This window comes from Dreissena polymorpha, chromosome 11 (genome assembly GCF_020536995.1).
Source record: "Dreissena polymorpha isolate Duluth1 chromosome 11, UMN_Dpol_1.0, whole genome shotgun sequence".
In the NCBI taxonomy this organism is placed as follows: domain Eukaryota; kingdom Metazoa; phylum Mollusca; class Bivalvia; order Myida; family Dreissenidae; genus Dreissena; species Dreissena polymorpha.
In genome coordinates, this window is record NC_068365.1 from 6,524,432 (window position 1) to 6,543,848 (window position 19,417).

At 35.7% G+C, this 19,417-nt stretch overlaps 1 protein-coding gene and 1 long non-coding RNA gene across 17 annotated transcripts in view; one reads left to right on the forward strand and one right to left on the reverse strand.

The window, feature by feature from the left end:
* Positions 1-19,417, reverse strand: part of LOC127850056 (uncharacterized) — a 263,076-nt gene that overhangs the window by 173,528 nt on the left and 70,131 nt on the right. The window contains exon 1 of one of the 16 annotated variants that reach the window (XR_008035042.1): positions 15,536-16,762. The exons of 14 other annotated variants lie outside the window; for them this stretch is intronic. Coding sequence is in view for 1 of the 2 variants with exons in the window: in XM_052382803.1 (XP_052238763.1) it covers positions 18,277-18,348 (72 nt within the window). In the remaining variant the exon portion in view is untranslated. Of the gene's footprint in view, positions 1-15,535; positions 16,763-18,276; positions 18,355-19,417 lie in introns of those variants that run through there. One more of the 16 variants, XM_052382803.1, reaches the window with a different exon arrangement.
* Positions 1-19,417, forward strand: part of LOC127850063 (uncharacterized) — a 177,143-nt gene that overhangs the window by 102,008 nt on the left and 55,718 nt on the right. The gene's annotated exons all lie outside the window — the stretch shown is intronic.

Sequence of the window (19,417 nt, forward strand, 5' to 3'; positions counted from 1 at the left end):
AAAGCAATTTCTAGCATAAAACACTGTTAGATATAGTGGAGGCATTGTTCTGTACAACAATAATGTCGAAGCTTATTGTATTGAAATAAAAAAACAACAACAAAACGATGACTCAATTTTTTTGTTAATACTCGATCATAAATTTTAATTTCACAGATGATTTTTAAATCTGTGCCACATAATTATGAGGGCATGGGTCTCCAGTATATAACATGTTTAATCCCGATAAATTAATAAAACGGTTATTATCCCCTTGTACAAAATGGGTACTGTTACCGATGTAAATATCTTTATCATACCACCGCATTGATAACATGAATCAGGTTCAACGAAACAAACAATTTGATACCAAGAACGTACATATTTTATTCTAGTTTAAAGTCATAAATCACAAAAACGTTTATTTTTAAAAAAATCACCACAGCCCGCACTACAGAAGTTAAATGACGTCATCAAATGGACAATACATATTAAATATCGATATATTAATTGCACTTGCAAGTTTTGCACAGAAAGTCAAGACAAATGATAACTGTATGCTAATCCTCAACTATTTAAACAAACGATTATACACGCTCATGTCAATATTGACACCATCATCAAAATGTCAATTTGAATACACATCTCCAAAATGGCGTCTCCAAACTATTCGGTACAGGGTGTTCTTCGATTAAATTTGTCGCTGCAGTTCATTCCTGATCTCCAATTCAAGATGTTTATAATTAAAGCGGGTGTACTATTTCCCTTCGTAGTTTAAACAACTGTTTTCTCTATACGATGTTTAAAATAAGCGATTATTCGTGTCGTCTTTTCGAACGCCCTTACTACATATATGTAAACGTGTAAAAGCCGGACCAGCAAAATCATCGGGGATCCGTACATTTTAAATATACTAAATGGATTGTTTTGAAGAATTTTAGGGAAAGATGGTATGATAAACAGAAAACCAGGTTACTGTCTCATCGTTTTGTAATATATCAAGCTCGGCACGAATAAAATTACGGCTCGGCAAGCCTCGCTGTTATATTATTCTAAGCCTTGCCTGATATATTACAAAACGATGGGACAGTAACCTGTTATTCTCTATATAGAGGGTTGACTCTAGTAAGTTGCTTTTTAAAATTGTTCACATCAATATCGAAATGGTAAGAGATAGATAATGTACATACGTTATGTTACTAACTGTCGTTTTATGGAAACTGTTCATATTACACACTGTAAATATATTTACAGTGTATACACGCATCAGTATTATATTTCAAACTCACATATCAGCTTTGACTGTTTTAGTGTATTTATATAAAAAGAGAAATGTTTGAACACTTTAAGCTTAATTTTCGCGTTTTTTCCCGCGTTTTCTGCGCTAAATAAAAGTTTTCTTACATGTAACAATTTGTTCTTCCTGATGTGTTGGTTTCATTAGGGTCATTGCTACATCATTCTGCGGGATTTCATAATTTAGAGGCAAAGCGGGGAGCCAGCACAGAAGAAAATTGTGCAAGTAGAAGATTGTGTAATGATTCTTTAATTGATGTCGTTGTCGTTGTTTATGGGTAGATAATTATGTGTGCGTTTATGTGTAGAACAGATATGGTATGTTCCCCTGTTTAAATTAATGTGGTAACCACTCCTTCCAGCTGCTTTTTATTTAACCCTCGGAAACAATTGTATAATTCATAGCAACAAGGTGATGTTGTGACGTGGTAGCTAGTCGTGGAAGTCGTGGTAACGACATCACATCAGAATGCACGTTGTATAGCGGATGTTTAATAACGCCTTGTTAGGTTGATCACACAAATTATCAAATCGGTAAAATGCCTTACAAAATAGTAGAACAACATAAATTAAACATGCACATTTCTTGTCTGTTCCGCTGATGGCTTATGGTGATGGTTCTTCTGTATTTAACTTAAAATCGTGTTGCTGCTCATGTTTGTTGTTTTGTAATTTATTAAATCAGAAAACAAGCGAAGTGTGAGTCGGAGTTCGATAATACGTTTGTCTACAATGAGGAACTCACAGACACCATAATTATCTCGCTTACTGTTGATGTTCTTGTGAGTTATTAACAAATCTCAGTGTCTTGTTGACTCTGTATAATGTGCCTGTGACTAAGCTTTATAGGTATTTCAAGAACAGAGAAAACAGACGTTGTACATATTGTGTATAGAATATAGCACGTAAAGTAATGGTCTGATATTACGCGATATGGGTAGAAAATGTCTATTTAAACATCGAGCATTTTTATAGTGCGTTTCTCTAATAGGGATTGAATGGTTTCTCAATCAAACATTATTTCTTTTTTGCATTCCAGGTTCTTCCCCGTGAACCCTTTTTGGAGATGCTGGGGAAATACTGCTAGACCTACTTACAAAAACGAGGCTATGACGAAATGCTGCGAAATCTTGGTAACAATATTATAAATTGGGATCAGGATTCCATGTACGCGCTCCAAAAGCGAGATTTCCCAGATGTTGTTGCGCCATATTTTCGGTGCGATGAAGATTCGACGACCGACAGAATGAGCCTGCAGTATGACTCAAAGCGTTCGGGATTTCATTCTGTGGTGAAAGGTACGTATGCGCGTACATTGTGAAATCATTCTGCTCATGTAATCTAGTAAAGATGTATTCAAGAGTCAACGCTTCACAGTGTGTAACATTGTTTGACACAGTTTGGCTTTTTAAGAAATGCTAAACCTTAAACACTAAACAGACTCTTCTTAATGTTTCCTTATTTCAACTGAGTATCAGCATCAATGCCTTGTGAGGTCGCAGTGGTGTAGCGGATATGGTGTCCGCCTAGCGATCGGGAGGTCGCCGGTTCGATCCCCACTGGAGCGTTTTTCACGAAACATTTTTACTATTAAGAAGTAGCGTGGTGCAAAATTTTCTGAATATGTCCTTAATATAGGGGCATACCAATGGCATTCACCCTATATTCAAATGTAAACACGTACATTAACATTGCTAATTACCAATATGAATATTTGAATTGCAGCATAAAATAAGACTCCCTAAAACAATGCTCAACTATTATTCGATATATGATTCAAACGAGATGCAGCAGAGTTTCAATTTCAGTTTCGATATTTGTATTATCATAATTGCGTGGAACGTGGTAATATAGAATCGAATTATGTTCGATAACTTGTTGATTTTTTGCTTCGACTGAATGTGGACGCCGTTTGTTCAGTTTACACCGCGTGATCCGATTATTTTCATATTAATGAAAAATTGGCTCGGCTAAGCGCGCCGATATTATTCATATTGGCCCGCTAGATATGATTAATGGCCCGCTCGCGACGTCATTTTGTTACTATTTACAATAATTATCCTCGATACGCTCTTTTGAAGTATAACTTTAGTCGCAATACGATTGCACAGGAAGTATATCGAGAACAACGTGCGCGCAAGTATGACTGGCTCGGAAATCCCCAACATCCGGGCGTCCGCTTGATCGCGGCGTGGGAGTCTAGGGGTGTATTCGGTGCTCCGGGACCGGATATTCCGGTTTCAGCGGGAGCTGGGCGATGAGCGGCGGCGGAGCGATGCCTTCTACCGGACCTTCCTCCCAAAAAGCCGCCATTGATCTGCTGTATCGAGACATGGCGCCGAATGGAGGAATACACGATGTTTGTTTTTTTAACTATACTGAAATGCCATTTATATTCGACGGCATGATTTGTGTTTTTTTGGTTTTGTTAAATTACGTTTTCGTAGACACAACCATTATTTATTTCACTTTTTAAGGAAATTTTAGGAATTTTAGTCGGTCATTTGCCGATGCTTTGCTGAAGTCGTCATATTTATACCATAATAAACGCTTTGGAACTTTATCATAAACATTCGACATTCAATTAAATTAATTGAAGAAATGTAATTCATATACAAATGATTCTATTGCTTTATCGAAAGCATGTCAAAATACTCCCCAATAACCCTCGAAATACGCAGCACAAGAAACACCTTATTTTCTGTTTGCGGGTAAATATTATTGTCATTTTGCCATTTTGCTATTTATCTTTTTAATTGAATAAGTATCTTAGCGGGGGAGGGGGGAAGTATAACATTATATTTTGGGAAACAATGAATTTTTCATAGTATTGTATTTTTAGACTTCCACCAACTGGCGACAGCGCTGTTCTTGACGTCGTTTATTTCCTGCCTATGGTGGCCTTGTGCGCCCCCAGTGACGTCACAATTCTCCTCAACACGCTACAGACGACTTTTGACAATATCACGAAGATTCACACTTTAATAATGGTCGACTTTTCTGTAAAATGTTGAGAAATATTTATTGGTACAATCTATAGTGGCTCTAAAGTTGTGATTGCTTTACTGGGAAACATTACAGGTTTACAAGTACATGAACATCCATTCACTGACATCGTCATTACTTGCATAAAAAGGCAGTAGAAACAATTTGTATCACGAACCCTGGATGACATCTATCATGAAAATGGCACTAACATTGTTTTAATCTGATGTAAATTCGTACATTTCTTCACACTTAATTTAGTTTGCAGTTAAGCGGATTTAAAAACGCTCTGGAAAACAGGGCTTAATGCATGTGCGGAAAGTGTCCACAATTAGCCGTCGGCACAGGCTAATCGGGGGCGCCACCTACCGCCTTAACTTGACTTTCGCTAGAAAGAGACTTTCTTTAAGAGAAAAATACCATTAAACCGGAAAGTGACGTCACTGATAAGCATTTGTGGACAAAGCCGGCTTATCTTGGACGACACATTACGCACATGCATAAGCCCCGTTTTCCCAGAGCAAGGCTCAAACATTTGTTCACATCACTTATTGGGCTTGAAAGGCAAGCATCCATCAGTGACATGCTGACATCTAAAAAATAGAAAAAGTATTTCTTTAACATAGATATTTGTCTAAGTGACTAAATTGCGCTGATTCCACAGGCTTATTTGATTTCAATATTATGTATATATAATATACAGCCTACAAAACACAATATTTGTGTCTGTATTCACCATATATACTCAATTTAATTTCAATGCACTAGAAAACAAGAAATGTGTTTGTCAGAAACACTATGTCCCCTTCTGTGCCGCTTTGATTTATTATTTTTGTATCTTTGACATTGAAGGATGACCTGGACCGTGACCTTTTACCACTCAAAATGTGCAGCTCTATGAGATACACATGCATGCCAAATATGAAGTTGCTATCTTCAATATAGCAAAAGTTACTGCAAAATGTTTAAGTTGGCGCAAACAGACAGACAGACAGACAGGGCAAAAACAGTATGTCCCCCACTATAGTGGTGGGGGACATAAAAATACGTTCATACATATGGGATAAGCAAAATAAATATTTAAGATTTAAAATAAAATGAATAAAAACATCCGTTTATTTTAACGGATTTTTTTAAATGAAACATCACGTACATACACGCAAACAACCCTCATTTATAATAAAACTTAATTGACATATAAATTCAACAATTTGAAAATTAAAGATGAACCTAATCGTGCTTTAGAAGTTACCTTTGATTTAAGACACTGTGAGGTATAAGAAAGAGATTGGCAACAATATTTTATTTAAATACTGTGTGGTCCGTTGATCTCGCGCTAATAAGACTTATATTTCACAATTATATTACCAAAATCTTGACCGTCTACATCGATGGTCTTTTTAGGCCTGTTTCGCAGCATTGGAGGGATGAGGTAAAGGGGTCATCAGGTAAGTCCTTAACGATAACCGACTATCTCCCAGCAGATGACCCGCATCATTGTTGCTCTGATTGTGCTGTAAATTAAACTATTTTATTGAAAAGTTGCTTTGTCTATGATTAAACAGCAGTCCATAGGTAATGTTGTTGGAATAAGGATAGCATCTCAATAAGCTTCACCAACCTAGCTGAAGTATATTTTAGTTATCGTAGATTAAATAAATGTAACTTAAGACAATATTTCAAGATAATACAGATAGCTGCATTGGCTAATACGCATTAAAGAACAGATGCCGGATTACACCATGCTCATGGTGTCGATTATGGTAGTTGATGATTTTTGCGCATGTACATAAATAATCATTATTTGATGTCAAAGATGATAAGCATAACGCTAAGTAAGTTGAACCTGTAATGGTATTTCTCTGCTTTAATATCTAATTTAATGATAATGTAATGAATCATAATACTGTATTTACATTTACCTCATGTTGACGTCAACAACAGCCTGCACATTAATGGCATGGAATCCTTCAGAGTAAAATCTCCCTTGCCATATACCTCAATAATGCCAAAATCTATAAAAAAAAAAAAGAATGCATTTACATGAGAGTGCTCATGTTCTCATTACAAACACAAAAGAAGGGGATGAATGCATGAAAAGAAGTTAATTAAAAAAAGCCAAATCAATATTTAGAAATAAAAACTTTGGATAGGGTGCACATTTATGTCACTGCAGAATTAAATTTAACAAATAATTAAATTTTACGCAAATGCAAACAATATAAAAACAAGAGCACCGCCTTGCGGGTGCAGACCGCTCATCTATTTTCTTTTCAAAGGTAAAGGGACTCTCATTTTCAATCACAAAGGAGGGAGGGGTGGAGTGAAGAGGATTGGAGTGAAAAAAAAATCTGGGGGTGGGGGGTGGGGGGATTCTTGGGTGCGATGGTTGGACGGTATTTCAAACATAAAATAATAAAAATAAATATTTGTGTTTTTTAACCGTTTCAAAAAAATACATTTGGGGGTGGGGTGGGTATAGTGTGAGGGTGTGGTGGTCATTTGTGAGATGATCTTAAAAAAAAAATTACGGGGGGAGGGGGGAGGGAACGGGGGATGGTTTGGTTGGAGTCTATTGTGGTATGTCAGGTAAGAGTAGTTTTGTCAAAGTATCAATCAAATCTTATCATAAATAAAGAAGCTACGGCAATTTAAGCAAAATTTAATATTTTGACCTTGAAAGTCAAGGTTATTCAAAGGTCAAGGTAAAATTCAACTTGCCAGGTACAGTGACCTCATGATAACATGAAAGTATTTTAAGTTTGAAAGCAATAGCCTGGATACTTTAGAAGTAAAGTGGATCGAAACACAAAATTTAACCATATATTAAAAGTTACTAAGTCATAAAAGGGCAATAATTCCGTAAAAATGACAACCCGAGTTATGCAACTTGTCCTCTTACTGTACCCTTATTATAGTTTGCGAGTGTTCCAAGTATGAAAGCAATATATATGATACTTTAGGGGTAAAGTGGACCAAAACACAAACTTAACCAAATTTTCAATTTTCTAAGTATAAAGGGCCCGTAATTCCGTCAAAATGCCACTCAGAATTACATAACTTTGCCTGCACAGTCCCCTTATGATAGTTAATAAGTGTTGCAAGTATAAAAGCAATAGCTTTGATACTGTAGGAATAAAATGGACCTAAACACAAAACCGAACCAAATTTTCAATTTTCAAAGTATAAAAGGGCACATAATTCTGTCAAAATGCCAGTCAGAGTTACATTACTTTGCCTGCACAGTCCCCTTATGATAGTTAGTAAGTGTTGCAAGTATGAAAGCAATAGCTTTGATACTTAAGGAATAAAATGGACCTAAACACAAAACTTAACCAACATTTTCAATTTTCAAAGTATTAAAAGCGCACATAATTCTGTCCAAATGCACGCCAGAGTTATCTAACTCTGCCTGCCCAATCCCCTTATGATAGTAAGTAAGTGTACCAAGTTTGAATGCAATAGCATTGATACTTCCTGAGAAAAGTTGACCTAAACGCAAAAAATAACCGGACCCAGACGCCGACGCCAAGGTGATGACAATAGCTCATTTTTTTGTTTCAAAAAATATATGAGCTAACAATAATGGCGATTTTTCTGCAAATATACAAAAGGCACAATCTTCTTTACTCATCCATACTATACACTTATTGAAGCTCGATTGGTCATTGTAGGCTCGGGTACTACTTACACGTACCCTGGGTACTCTTAAGTATAATTTCATGTACCCGGGTACGGTAAATATAATTAAACGTATCTGGGCGATATAAGACTGTATCCGAGTTGTATTCCAGCCCAAAATCCGATGTCGTACAACGTGCTACCGATTACTGTAAAACGATATTGTTTTTCTTCAACAAATTTCTTTAAAAAAAACTACATCAACATGCTTTTTAAGTATGAGTTTCGATGATATAGAGGCCATTTAACAGAAAATAGACATAAATGTGAACACAATTAATTTACAAAAAATGGGTGACAACGACCGATTTAGCGGTCAAATTCCCAGGTACGTCTAAGTATATTTACCGTACCCGGGGTACATGTAAGTATACTTTAGAGTACCCGGGGTACATGAAAGTAGTACCCGAGCCGACAAAGACCAATCAAGCCTTTAATATTGAATTTGAAAATACCAAACACAAACAGTATTTTGATGCCATATTAATTTTCATGATAATGATGGTATAATCACCATTCAGTTTATTTTGAGAAACCCGCTTAATAAACGTGTGATTTTTAACCTCTGAGATTAAGAACTGTTCGATCACAACTTGTAGATGTAATACAAGTTCAACATTAGCGGATGGGGTAAATAAGTCGTCATTTTTTGCCATCAATAAGTGCACGTCAACAAAGATTTTAATGAGTTAAACATAACTCATTTATAAAGTAACACATCGATTTAGGATAAACTTACAGTAATTATCATCGTAAGCTTTTATTCAGAAAAGATACAAAGATTCATCCTTCAAAAACAAGAATCAAATGTTTTGCTAAATCCAAGTCATGTGTTGTCAAATGCTATGTAAACAAAGGGTAACTACTGTAACGTTTTAGGGTTAAATATACTTATTTGCTGTTTAAACATCCATTCAATTTTATAATTAAAATTGTTGAAGTCAGAGGTTTCTTCACCCTATTAACATACCTGCGTGACGGGATCAATATGAGATCGTCGGCAAGTGGGTGACCGATCAAAACCAACAAACGCTCTGCACCGCCCCTACTTAGACGATATCTCGAAACAATTTTCTCATCTCTTGTGTTTTCGAGAACAATTCTCCCCCTAAAAAGCCTTGGCATTGGTATTATTCGTCTCCTGTCATCGTCGATGAGAAAAACGACCGCCATTAAGTTTATTTACGGGTGTCCTTACCATGTCGTATATTTATGTATGAAATTTATGTAATTTTAATTTACGATTTTCTTGATGAAACGCGAATTCATTGAAACATCGTAATTTATGTAAATCGTAATTTACAACTAGTCGTTAATCGTTGATGAAACGGCTCCCTGATTCTCGAACGAACGCAATCTTACTCATATTTCAGGTCGAGTCTGTCGGGGACGTCGGCATCAGTCAGAAGAGGGAGCAGCATGTGGAGAGGGTCGCCATAACCGCTCGGAACCTAACCTCGCCCCTGTATGGTGAATCTATCCAGGTTATGTTGTGTTTGGTTCTAAATTATTTAGAATTGCTATCTATAATGACTGTCGCCAACACAGCATTGGACATGCGCATTACGGGTAGGGACCTTACGTCGCCGCTTGATTGCAAATCTATCCAAGTAATGGTGTGTTTGATATTTTATTATTTAAAAATGGTAGAATGGATGGCCACATGGTGATAATTTCGTAACAAGGATACAGTCATTTTTTATATTTTGTTCGATTGTTTCATTTTAAACGCCACCGCTAGATGGCGAATCTATTCAGGCAATATTCTGTTTGATATTCTGTTATTTAGAACAGTTGTTTATCATGTTCGTGGTTATAACTAAGCAACGATTATGATGACGCCATTTAAAGTATTTTCTCTTCAGTCCTTTAATCGCCAATAGTATAACAATCATTATAGAATGCGATGCTTATACTAGATGGTTATTTTAAAGAGACTTCCTTTAAATGAAAATTCTTCAAATGCGGAAAGTTTCGTCACTGATTTGCACGTGCGGATTGCTATGGGACAACTAATAATGTCCAGGCGTTTTAATATTCAAGGTTTTCTACAAATCTGAGCATAAACCTAAAATCTAAGTTCGAATCTTTTTGTACACCAATGATAAATTTCTTTTTTTTCCTTCAAGATTCTTGTGAATAAGTGGTTCTCTTTCGAAAAGCGGGGGAAAATCGAGTTGAGAGGCTATTGAATGTTGGAAACGTATTTCCTGTTGAAAAACGATATTCACTCGAAGGACGATTTGCTCGAGCGTTCACACAACAACCCGAAAGTGATGTAGGACGGATGGCGGGGTTGGCATATGCGCTGAACAACCGATTGTATCCCATCTCTGAGAATACTTCTTCAGAGGGTTAAAAACGTCATTGCCGGTTAAGACATGTCACTTCCGGTATATGGAAATTGTGATAGATCTACAAGTGCTGAAGCTGGTGCTCTCAATGAGGGATGGGTAGAAAGCAAACGAGTTTGATCAAAGTTGAGCGTCACTTGTGTATATCTCATTATATACATACCGTGACGTCACTATGTTATTTTCATATTTGAGCGGATGCGTAAGAATGGACAGAATGGTCATACACCTTGATATACTTATAGTCCGCAATTCGATCGGAAATTTAAAGTAAAAGATGCTTGATCGATCGTTTGTTGAAATCAAAACTACTTTGAATTTGTTGCAGTCAGAAAGTGACGACTGTTCCTTGTTATTGTATTATTAAACAACAATAATTACCGGTTATTAACGTCATATATATAATAAATCCGTAATTTATCAATATGAATTTCATTTCATGATTTTCAGTCTTATTTTGTTACCATTTCAGTCAGTCAAAGACCGGTTACCAGTGACAGCGGATCCGGACCGCTGCAGACGAAGTAACTTCCGGTCCAATCGTAAATGGACAACGCCGCACGGTCCAAAGGCTTATAAGTGTGCGTTGACAATGTTCGGAAATAACTTAACTGGTATTCGAGGTTCTTGTTACCAGGGTAAATGTATGCAGCAAATCCTAACTTTTGCGAACACAATATAGATGTAAAGATGTCTTAAAATTGCTCGACCATAGACACATGTATTTAATTGTTTTGATGGTTTTCTTTTATTTTATATTTGACTTAATATTGTTGTTGTGTTTTGTTTACATATCAGTATTAAAGCCCCGTTCCCCAACAGACAATAACTAAGAAATTGCTTCTTAAAACAAATCCAAATTCATCAAAGTCGGTAAAATTATAAAATAATAACGATTTGGTAAACAATAGTAGTTTATTTGCACGCAAAAGATGCCATTGGTGAAAATCGTGTCATTATACTTCTTTCTTCTGCACAAGGCTCTTACGAACATAAACATTATGAAACGCATTTCTTACAAACAAATTCAGATTTATTAAACGACTGAACTTGTTCAGTAGAGAACCATAATTTATATGGTTGTATGTAACCTTGATCGATTGAGAAATGTGCAAAATTAGATCGAGCATGATGGCGAATAAACGAAATCGAACACGTGTTGTTTTGTCGAATTATTATTAAAAAAGTATAGTATATCTTTGTTGGCACGGACTATTAAAAGATTAAATCGATCCACTCGAACAGAACTCTAGTTTTATTGTAGAATGTAGTTTAGTATGAATAGAACGTACAGAATAAAAATATTCCTTTTATCATCTCGGGAATATCACATTTTTATTACACTCTTGTTTGCCACTTAGAATGTTAAATAAGTCTAGTATGAATAGAAAGTACAGAATAAAAATACTCTTTTATCATCTCGGGAATATCACATTTTTATTACACTATTGTTTGCCACTTAGATGGTGCTTCATTTTTTAGGAAAAATAAAAATAGTTGTATATTTTTAAAGTCTTGATTTTGTTCTTTACCTGTAATACATATTTGAATGCATAAATCACTACCGACAGTTTTTACTGTGTGACTCACTCGCACATCCTAATCAACTACGGAGGGTAGTAAGTTATCCATTAAACAAGTTCCCAAGTTATGGTATATTCAAACAGAAAAAGCTGCGCAGGCAAATATTAATTTAAGAAGAATTTATCGTGTATAACCGTCCAATAAAAAACGATATTGATTTTTGGTTGGAAATACTGATATCACTTTAGGTTAACTCGTGATGTTAAACAGACACACCGAAACACAAAGACTGGATCAATTTTCGATAAATAGCGAAACTATAGAAATAACTGTTAAATGTTGTTTAAAAATAGCACCTGTGCTAAGAACTATATTTTACTATGCGAACTCGCAGGTACATTGTATTAATATGAAGATTTCCAGATACGTAGAATGGTATCGTGTTATTTATTTTCAGAAACATAAGCACGTATCATATTCGTATATTTGCTTCGCTCTCGAAAAACGGGGCTTAATGCATGTGCGTTAAGTGTCGTCCCACTTTAGCCTCTATTGTTCGCACAGGCTAATCAGGGACGAAACTTTCCGCTTCTATATAATTTTACGTTTCGATGAAGTCTCGTCTTATTAAAAATCCAGTTAAGACGGATAGTTATGTCTCTTTTTAGCAGAATTTAAGCACATGTATTCAGCCCCGTTTTCCTAGAGCGAGGCTTATATGAAGTGATAACGTGATGCATTTAGCCCCGTTTTCCTACAATGATGCTCATATGAAGTGATCACGTGACATGGATTGAGCCCCGTTTTCCTAGAGCGTGGCTTATATGAAGTGATCACGTGATGCATTTAGCCCCGTTTTCCTACAATGATGCTCAAATGAAGTGATCACGTGACATGTATTTAGCCCCGTTTTCATATAGCGAGGCTTATATGAAGTGATTACGTGATGCATTTAGCCCCATTTTCCCTAAAATGATGCCCATACGAAGTGATCACGTGACATGTATTTAGCCCCGTTTTCCTAGAGTGAGGCTCATATGAAGTGATCACCTGACACGCATTTAGCCCCGTTTTCCTACAATGATGCTCATATGAAGTGATCACGTGATATGCATTTAGCACCGTTTTCCTAGAGTAAGGCTCATATGAAGTGATCACGTGCGGATTTTATGATTAGTTTGTAGCAAACTCTTCTACATTTGCGCTAGAATATTATTACAAAATCCAAGACTGACCTTGCATTATCCTCAATCTTGTTGAAACTTTGTCAGAATGTTTATCTGGACGATATCTTGAAAGAATTTGAATCTTTGCACCACATTAGTCTAAAATTAGATCACCGGGCTAAATCTCAGAAAACCTTCTTTACCAGTCTATAAACACATCATTTAAGACTCAATTTTCAGGAAACTTGGTCAGATTATTTATATTGAAAATATCTTGGCCGAGTTCGAATTTGGGTAATGTGCGTCCAAAACCAGGTCAAATCTTAGGAAAGCCTTGTTACCATTTAAAGAGGCCTTTTCACAGATTTTAGCATATTTTGAAGTGTGTCAATAAATGCGTTATATTGATAAATGTAAACACTGGATCTTAAAAGCGCCAGTAAAAAATCCAGAATAAAATGTAAACAAGGAAAAATAAGTAGCCGGTACCAGGGCTCGAACCAGTGACCCCCGGAGTCCTGGAGTTAGTCTGAAGTAAAAACGCATTAGCCCTCTCGGCTATTGCGCCGGATATATACATTATAAGTATTTTATACTTTATATAAGCAATCTTCGTAGTTTCGAAAATTTAAACGACAACAACAGAACACTCCAAATTATTCAATCTTTTCGCGTTGCAACGCTTTATAATTTTTAGGTTTTCAAATTGTCAAAAGATACATATAATGGCTATATCGGACTATGGTAAATGTTCAGTAATACTGTTTCCTCACAAATATCATAGCTAAAACGAAAATTTGCGAATCTGAAACAACTTTTTTCAATTTTGTCAATTTACCAAACCGTGAAAAGATCCCTTTAAGAGGCCACGTCTTTAACTCTATATTGATAAAACTTGGTCAGATTGACTATATGCGCGATGTCTAAGCCAAGTCTGGACCAAGTGCGTCATATTGATTTAAAAAAAACGTGTTTCCACTCTTTATGATATTTGTTCAGAATGCGTATGTTTGTGTTTATAAATACAATAATTCCTCGATACATAGTTAATAAAGTTGTGATCTATAACAATATCCTTTTGTATGCCCTATCTATATAAAATACTAATAGTAATACTATAACTTTTACTATAAATAATATCTTAATTTTCTCCAGGTAACACTTTAAGACAAAAAAATTAACATTTATAACAAAGTGTAACTAAAATCTATCAAACTGTTATTTTATTTTTAATGTATCCAACATAAACATAATGCAAGATTACCACCAAATCTATCTTAAATAAGTTTATCTATGATTATTATTATTTTACGAGTAAACAATAAAAAAAAATATCATATGAACATTCAAACAGAAAATTTAAAAATATTAATTATAATAATGATAATAATCTTCAACTAATTAATTTGGTTTATAAAACTAACATACATCCAGATAAGAATAAAAGTTAAATCAAAAGTGTACTATATATGTTAATACTTAACCTTTTTTTAAAAGAGAATTATATCGATTTCACAGTTGACCTTTTACACGTACTTCTGAATCAAACGTTACAGATGCTGTCTATGACGCATATATCGGTATATTTATTAATGTGTGAATTTATATCTGCTATGATTATTTAAAACGATTTACTTCAATAAAAAAAACATGTCTTAGGAAAAGAAGACATATGATCATTATAAATAAACATAAAATTGAATGTAATATTCAGTATACTGTAAAGGCAAGAGTAAAAGAGGTACTAAATGTTACAATATTGAAGCATTACAGAAGTTAATGTTACGATGTACGTGTTATTTCTGTTTACCAGATCTTTTTCCCAGCTTTTCGAACACATATTACTTCAAAATATTAACAAATTGTATACTTTATAATGAAGCATGACCGCTCCTCATGGATTGCACATAACTTACTTTTAACTCAATAAAGTACGAAATATTCGATACCATCGATGTTCCTTCTCCTATAAGGTTTAATTTGGAATTTCGACGCGGGGATCCACTTTTTATTTTCTCACTACAAATACGACTTTTTAAAGGCGGCGTGTTATGGGGGAAACCATGTTTCTGTAACTCAAATATAAATGTCATATTTATTGCTAAAAAGACAAAATTTGCATATTTCAGATGTAAAGGTGCGTTACTTCTAATCTAATGATATGTCTACTGAGTGTGATATGGTTCCTGCCAATTTTAAAACATATCTGCAATTAAGGGCTGAAGTTTTCTTATGTGCCAAGGGTTAATCCTCTACAAATCACAATGTCGACCCATGCATAATGATAGTCGCTCACAACATTAAAGTAATTGCGTTAGTATTACATTTCGGCTGAGTTCAAAAACGACCGTCGTTTGTCTAAAAACATGGCTGCGAGGTATTAGGACAGTTTTCCTCATAAGTCTATTGTGTAACATTGTTATTAATACCTGCTATTAACAGTTAAATTATGTGGCGTCTGAAGTCAGCGCATTCGGGGCCCTAATGATGATGTTGTCAGAACATTACTAAATCGAATGAAAGGTCACAGACAAATGAGTATAAGGATACCTAAGGTCTTTATTGTAAGAATGTTTTATATAGCGATCACACTGTGTTCATCAGTTGGTTCATCCGGAAACATTGTCGAGCTTATTTTGTGTGGTAACATTATACATGCTGCACATTTTGATTGTCAAAACTATTTGATGTCTTTTCTAAAATAACATGGTTATTTTAAGGTTGCAAAATAAATGGATATTTATCAAAACACTATTCCCGCTATATATCTTAACAAACTGTTTTCAGTACGGCCGTCTGCATAACCTTAAGTATACAATACAAGACTTATCATCTATAGCTTTGCACGAGATTATTGTTTTCATACATGCAGATTGCAAGTACCAAGTCTCTATATAAAACAGTTTACCTAAACAACTAAATTATCGTGCACGTAGCCCTGATACACTCGCGAAATAATCGATTTGATTCATTTTCACATAAGCATTCTGTTGTAAATATCAATCAGTTGATTAGCAGAACTGTCTTTTAAGAACATTCGTTGCGCAACCTGTATTAATATACAGTACGTGCGGATCCATATCTTCTCTAGGATAGAATCCGAGTCATCCACCTTCCCATTCTTCTCTCTAATATCTCTGCCACGGTTATGGTACTCCAGCAGCAGCATCTCTAGCTCCATCCTTTTTTTGCTGAACCACATCATCGGCTCTGGGGACGCGACAATCGCCTTTCTTAATTTCTTCAGTCTCAAGAATACATTGGGCCCTTCCTCTAGCATGTCCGTGATATCTGCTACCCATTTATGTTGCTGGTAATCATGCATACCACAGGCTTCCATAAGATTTCTTTCCGGAATCATGTAATAGCAAAGTCGTTTTTCCTCAATAGCAGTCCTAAGTTTTTTCAGTCCGTCATGCAACCAGTAAAGTAAGCTGCGTGAATGAAACTGTGTCTGTGGAGTATTTTCAGCTTGCCATAATATGATGTTTTTCAACATGTACGATGTTATTTCTTTTTTATTTGGTTTTATTATATCTCTGAGGATCATTTTAAGAATGACATATACTTTTGCTTGTGTGTCGTTAAGGTTGTTTACAAGTTCTGCCTCGCCGGTGTTGAAACAAATCCTCCACTCAATGTCCTTGTAATCGCTTCCCTTGAACCCTACCGGAGTAACAAAGGCTCCTAATGATAATACTTTCTGAACTATATTTGGTGATGGCCATTTACGTCGTCTGTCAGCCCATCTCTGTAAGATGCTGGGGCAGGAACAACGTAGTGCGATTAATCTGTCAATATGATGTACACCATTTATTGTACCAGGAATCGACGGCCCGGCTCGTTCATGATGCTCCAACTTTGCATTATGTGTTAATGAAAGTGCCGAATATTCATCTAGCAATAAGCTACTACTTAATAGAACGCCCCCATATCCATTAGCACACAGAGCCTTGCTAATTATACTCAAACGTGTATGAACAGCTGGTCTCTCTTGTAACAGTCTGCAGTGCCCTGGATATACAAGTGTATCCATCGTATCCATCCTAAAAACATCTATGTCGTCTGAAATAGTGAGCAGATTGATATCAGCTTCCACACAGAGGACATCCGTCAGCACAAATAATACGTCCCAGTCGCTTTCCAAAAAGCAGGTCAGCCCCTCTGCCTTGCTCCCAGCTGTGATTATTGTGTTTCTTTGTTCAATCAAAACTCGTGCATTCAGCAGCCTGTCATACTCCCTGTACTTCTCAACGCGCCACCGTCTCATCATCTCGCCGTAACCCAACCGGGTCATTATAGTACAGATCTCCATGGACACGATTTCAAGATGATTCTATGAACAAAATAATACGATCTTTAAGTCAGTTTAAATTACGCAATTGTATTTGATTTAAATTATAAGCACATACAAAAATACAATTTGGTTTACATATGTTTTAAAAAAAAGTTTTAATTGTGCTTTTTAATTTTATGGAAAGAAAGTTTATTGAAAACTTTGAAGTAATTAATTATCTTCGATTACTTTACCTATTTTCTGCTCGCTTTGTGCCTGCTTTCCATTCATAGGGACAAGGACATTAACATTTGTAATGTTGTACGTGAATTTGCTTGGAAGCATCCAAATATAAATATCCATTCATCCAACAGGATGACCTTGTAGGATATCCAACAAAGTTAAATAGGAGGTCCACCCATCTAACACGGTTAAACAATTTCTGGATAAAGAATATGTCTCCCACCACTTTAGTGGTTTGAGAGACTTTTTATTTAACCCTGTGTGTCTGTCTGTGTGTCTGTTACACTTGATGTCTGAACTCAAGTTCTTGTTTGTTTTGCAAAAATGATAATTAGAAAGCAGAAAATTGCATCATTTCAATGTGCCATTAAAAAAAATCGACAACAGGAGGGAGCCCCCTCCAGCACTCTCCCCAGTTGAGCCCCCCCCCCCCCCCCCTCTGAATAATTTCTGCGTAGGCCTCTGTATATGACTTAACCGATAGTGATGACTGCGCAAGCTGCTGTGCCTACAAATGCTTTCAGTCTCTGACTTACCCGAGGGTAACGACTACACAGTCTGCTGTGCCTACAAATGCTTTCAGTCTCAGACTTACCCGAGAGTGATGACTGCACAGGCTGCTGTGCCTACAAATGCTTTCAGTCTCAGACTTACCCGAGAGTGACGACTGTACAGAATGCGGTGCCTACAAATGCTTTCAGCCTCTGACTAACCAGAGAGTGACGACTGTACAGGCTGCTGTGCCTACAAATACTTATAGTCTCTGACTTACCCGAGAGTGACGACTGTACAGGCTGCTGTATCCATTCTCTGACTCTGTACATCCCTCGCCTCCTTCTGCCATTTGTAAAATGCTGGAAGTACATATAAGTTTTAATTGTCAAAGGTGTGATTAGATTAAACAAGGCAAAATGAATGGTAATAATATATATTATTGTTTTAATGTTTTTCTTTCAGAGTTTACGTTCTTATAAACTCTCATAAATAATCAGCATAACAGCAAGTTTGATCCTTTAATCCTAATGTCGCATAACATCTAATGAAGCACTTAATAATTTATATGCACATGAACTTAACATTTAAAAGTCTTATATACTACTCTGTACATAATGTGTCTATTTGTACTGGTTGAGTTAAAAAAGTATTGGTAGATGTGTGTGTTGTAAAGTAGGTGTTCGATTTATTTTATCATCAGCACACAGATACGTTTATGACTTATGTGAAGAAAGTGTAAGACTTAAACGCTAGATTAGTTTCAACTTAAACTGTAATATAATGGTGTTTCATCAAACGAGTCAAGACAACGAATTCCTGGTCGTATCAATGAACCTGGTGGTAAACTACTTACAGTGTCACTATATACATGTGTGGGTTTGTTTGTTTGTTAATTGTAGTGTGAGTTACACTCATTAAAACTGATTTTGCAAGCACAAAGCGGGAATCGGTGCTAATGTTCAACATTTTCAACACACGTTTTTATGCTCACGCATTTTTATGAAATTATTTACATAAATGTGAATCAAATAAACATGACAGATACACCATGCTCCCAAAATAGAACACATGCAATGTTACCGTTTATAGCTATGATACACACATATATATCCAAAAAGAAAGGCAGAGTCTAGTGTTTATTTGTTGATTTTAACAAAGCGGTTGAATCCACAAACCATTTGAAATTGTTAAAATGTCCCGAAAAGAAAGGTGTATATGGTAAAGGTCTGAATGTTCTAAAAGCTATGTATAAGAACATAAAATCCTGCTTAAAAGTGCAAAATAATTCTTCATGCTCATATGATAATAACACTCAATCAGTTGAGCACGCTATTATCGATTGGTTACCTTGCAACATCGAAACAATGCAATGTGACAAAACAAATTCGACAATACTCGCCCTCTTTAGGGTCGACTTA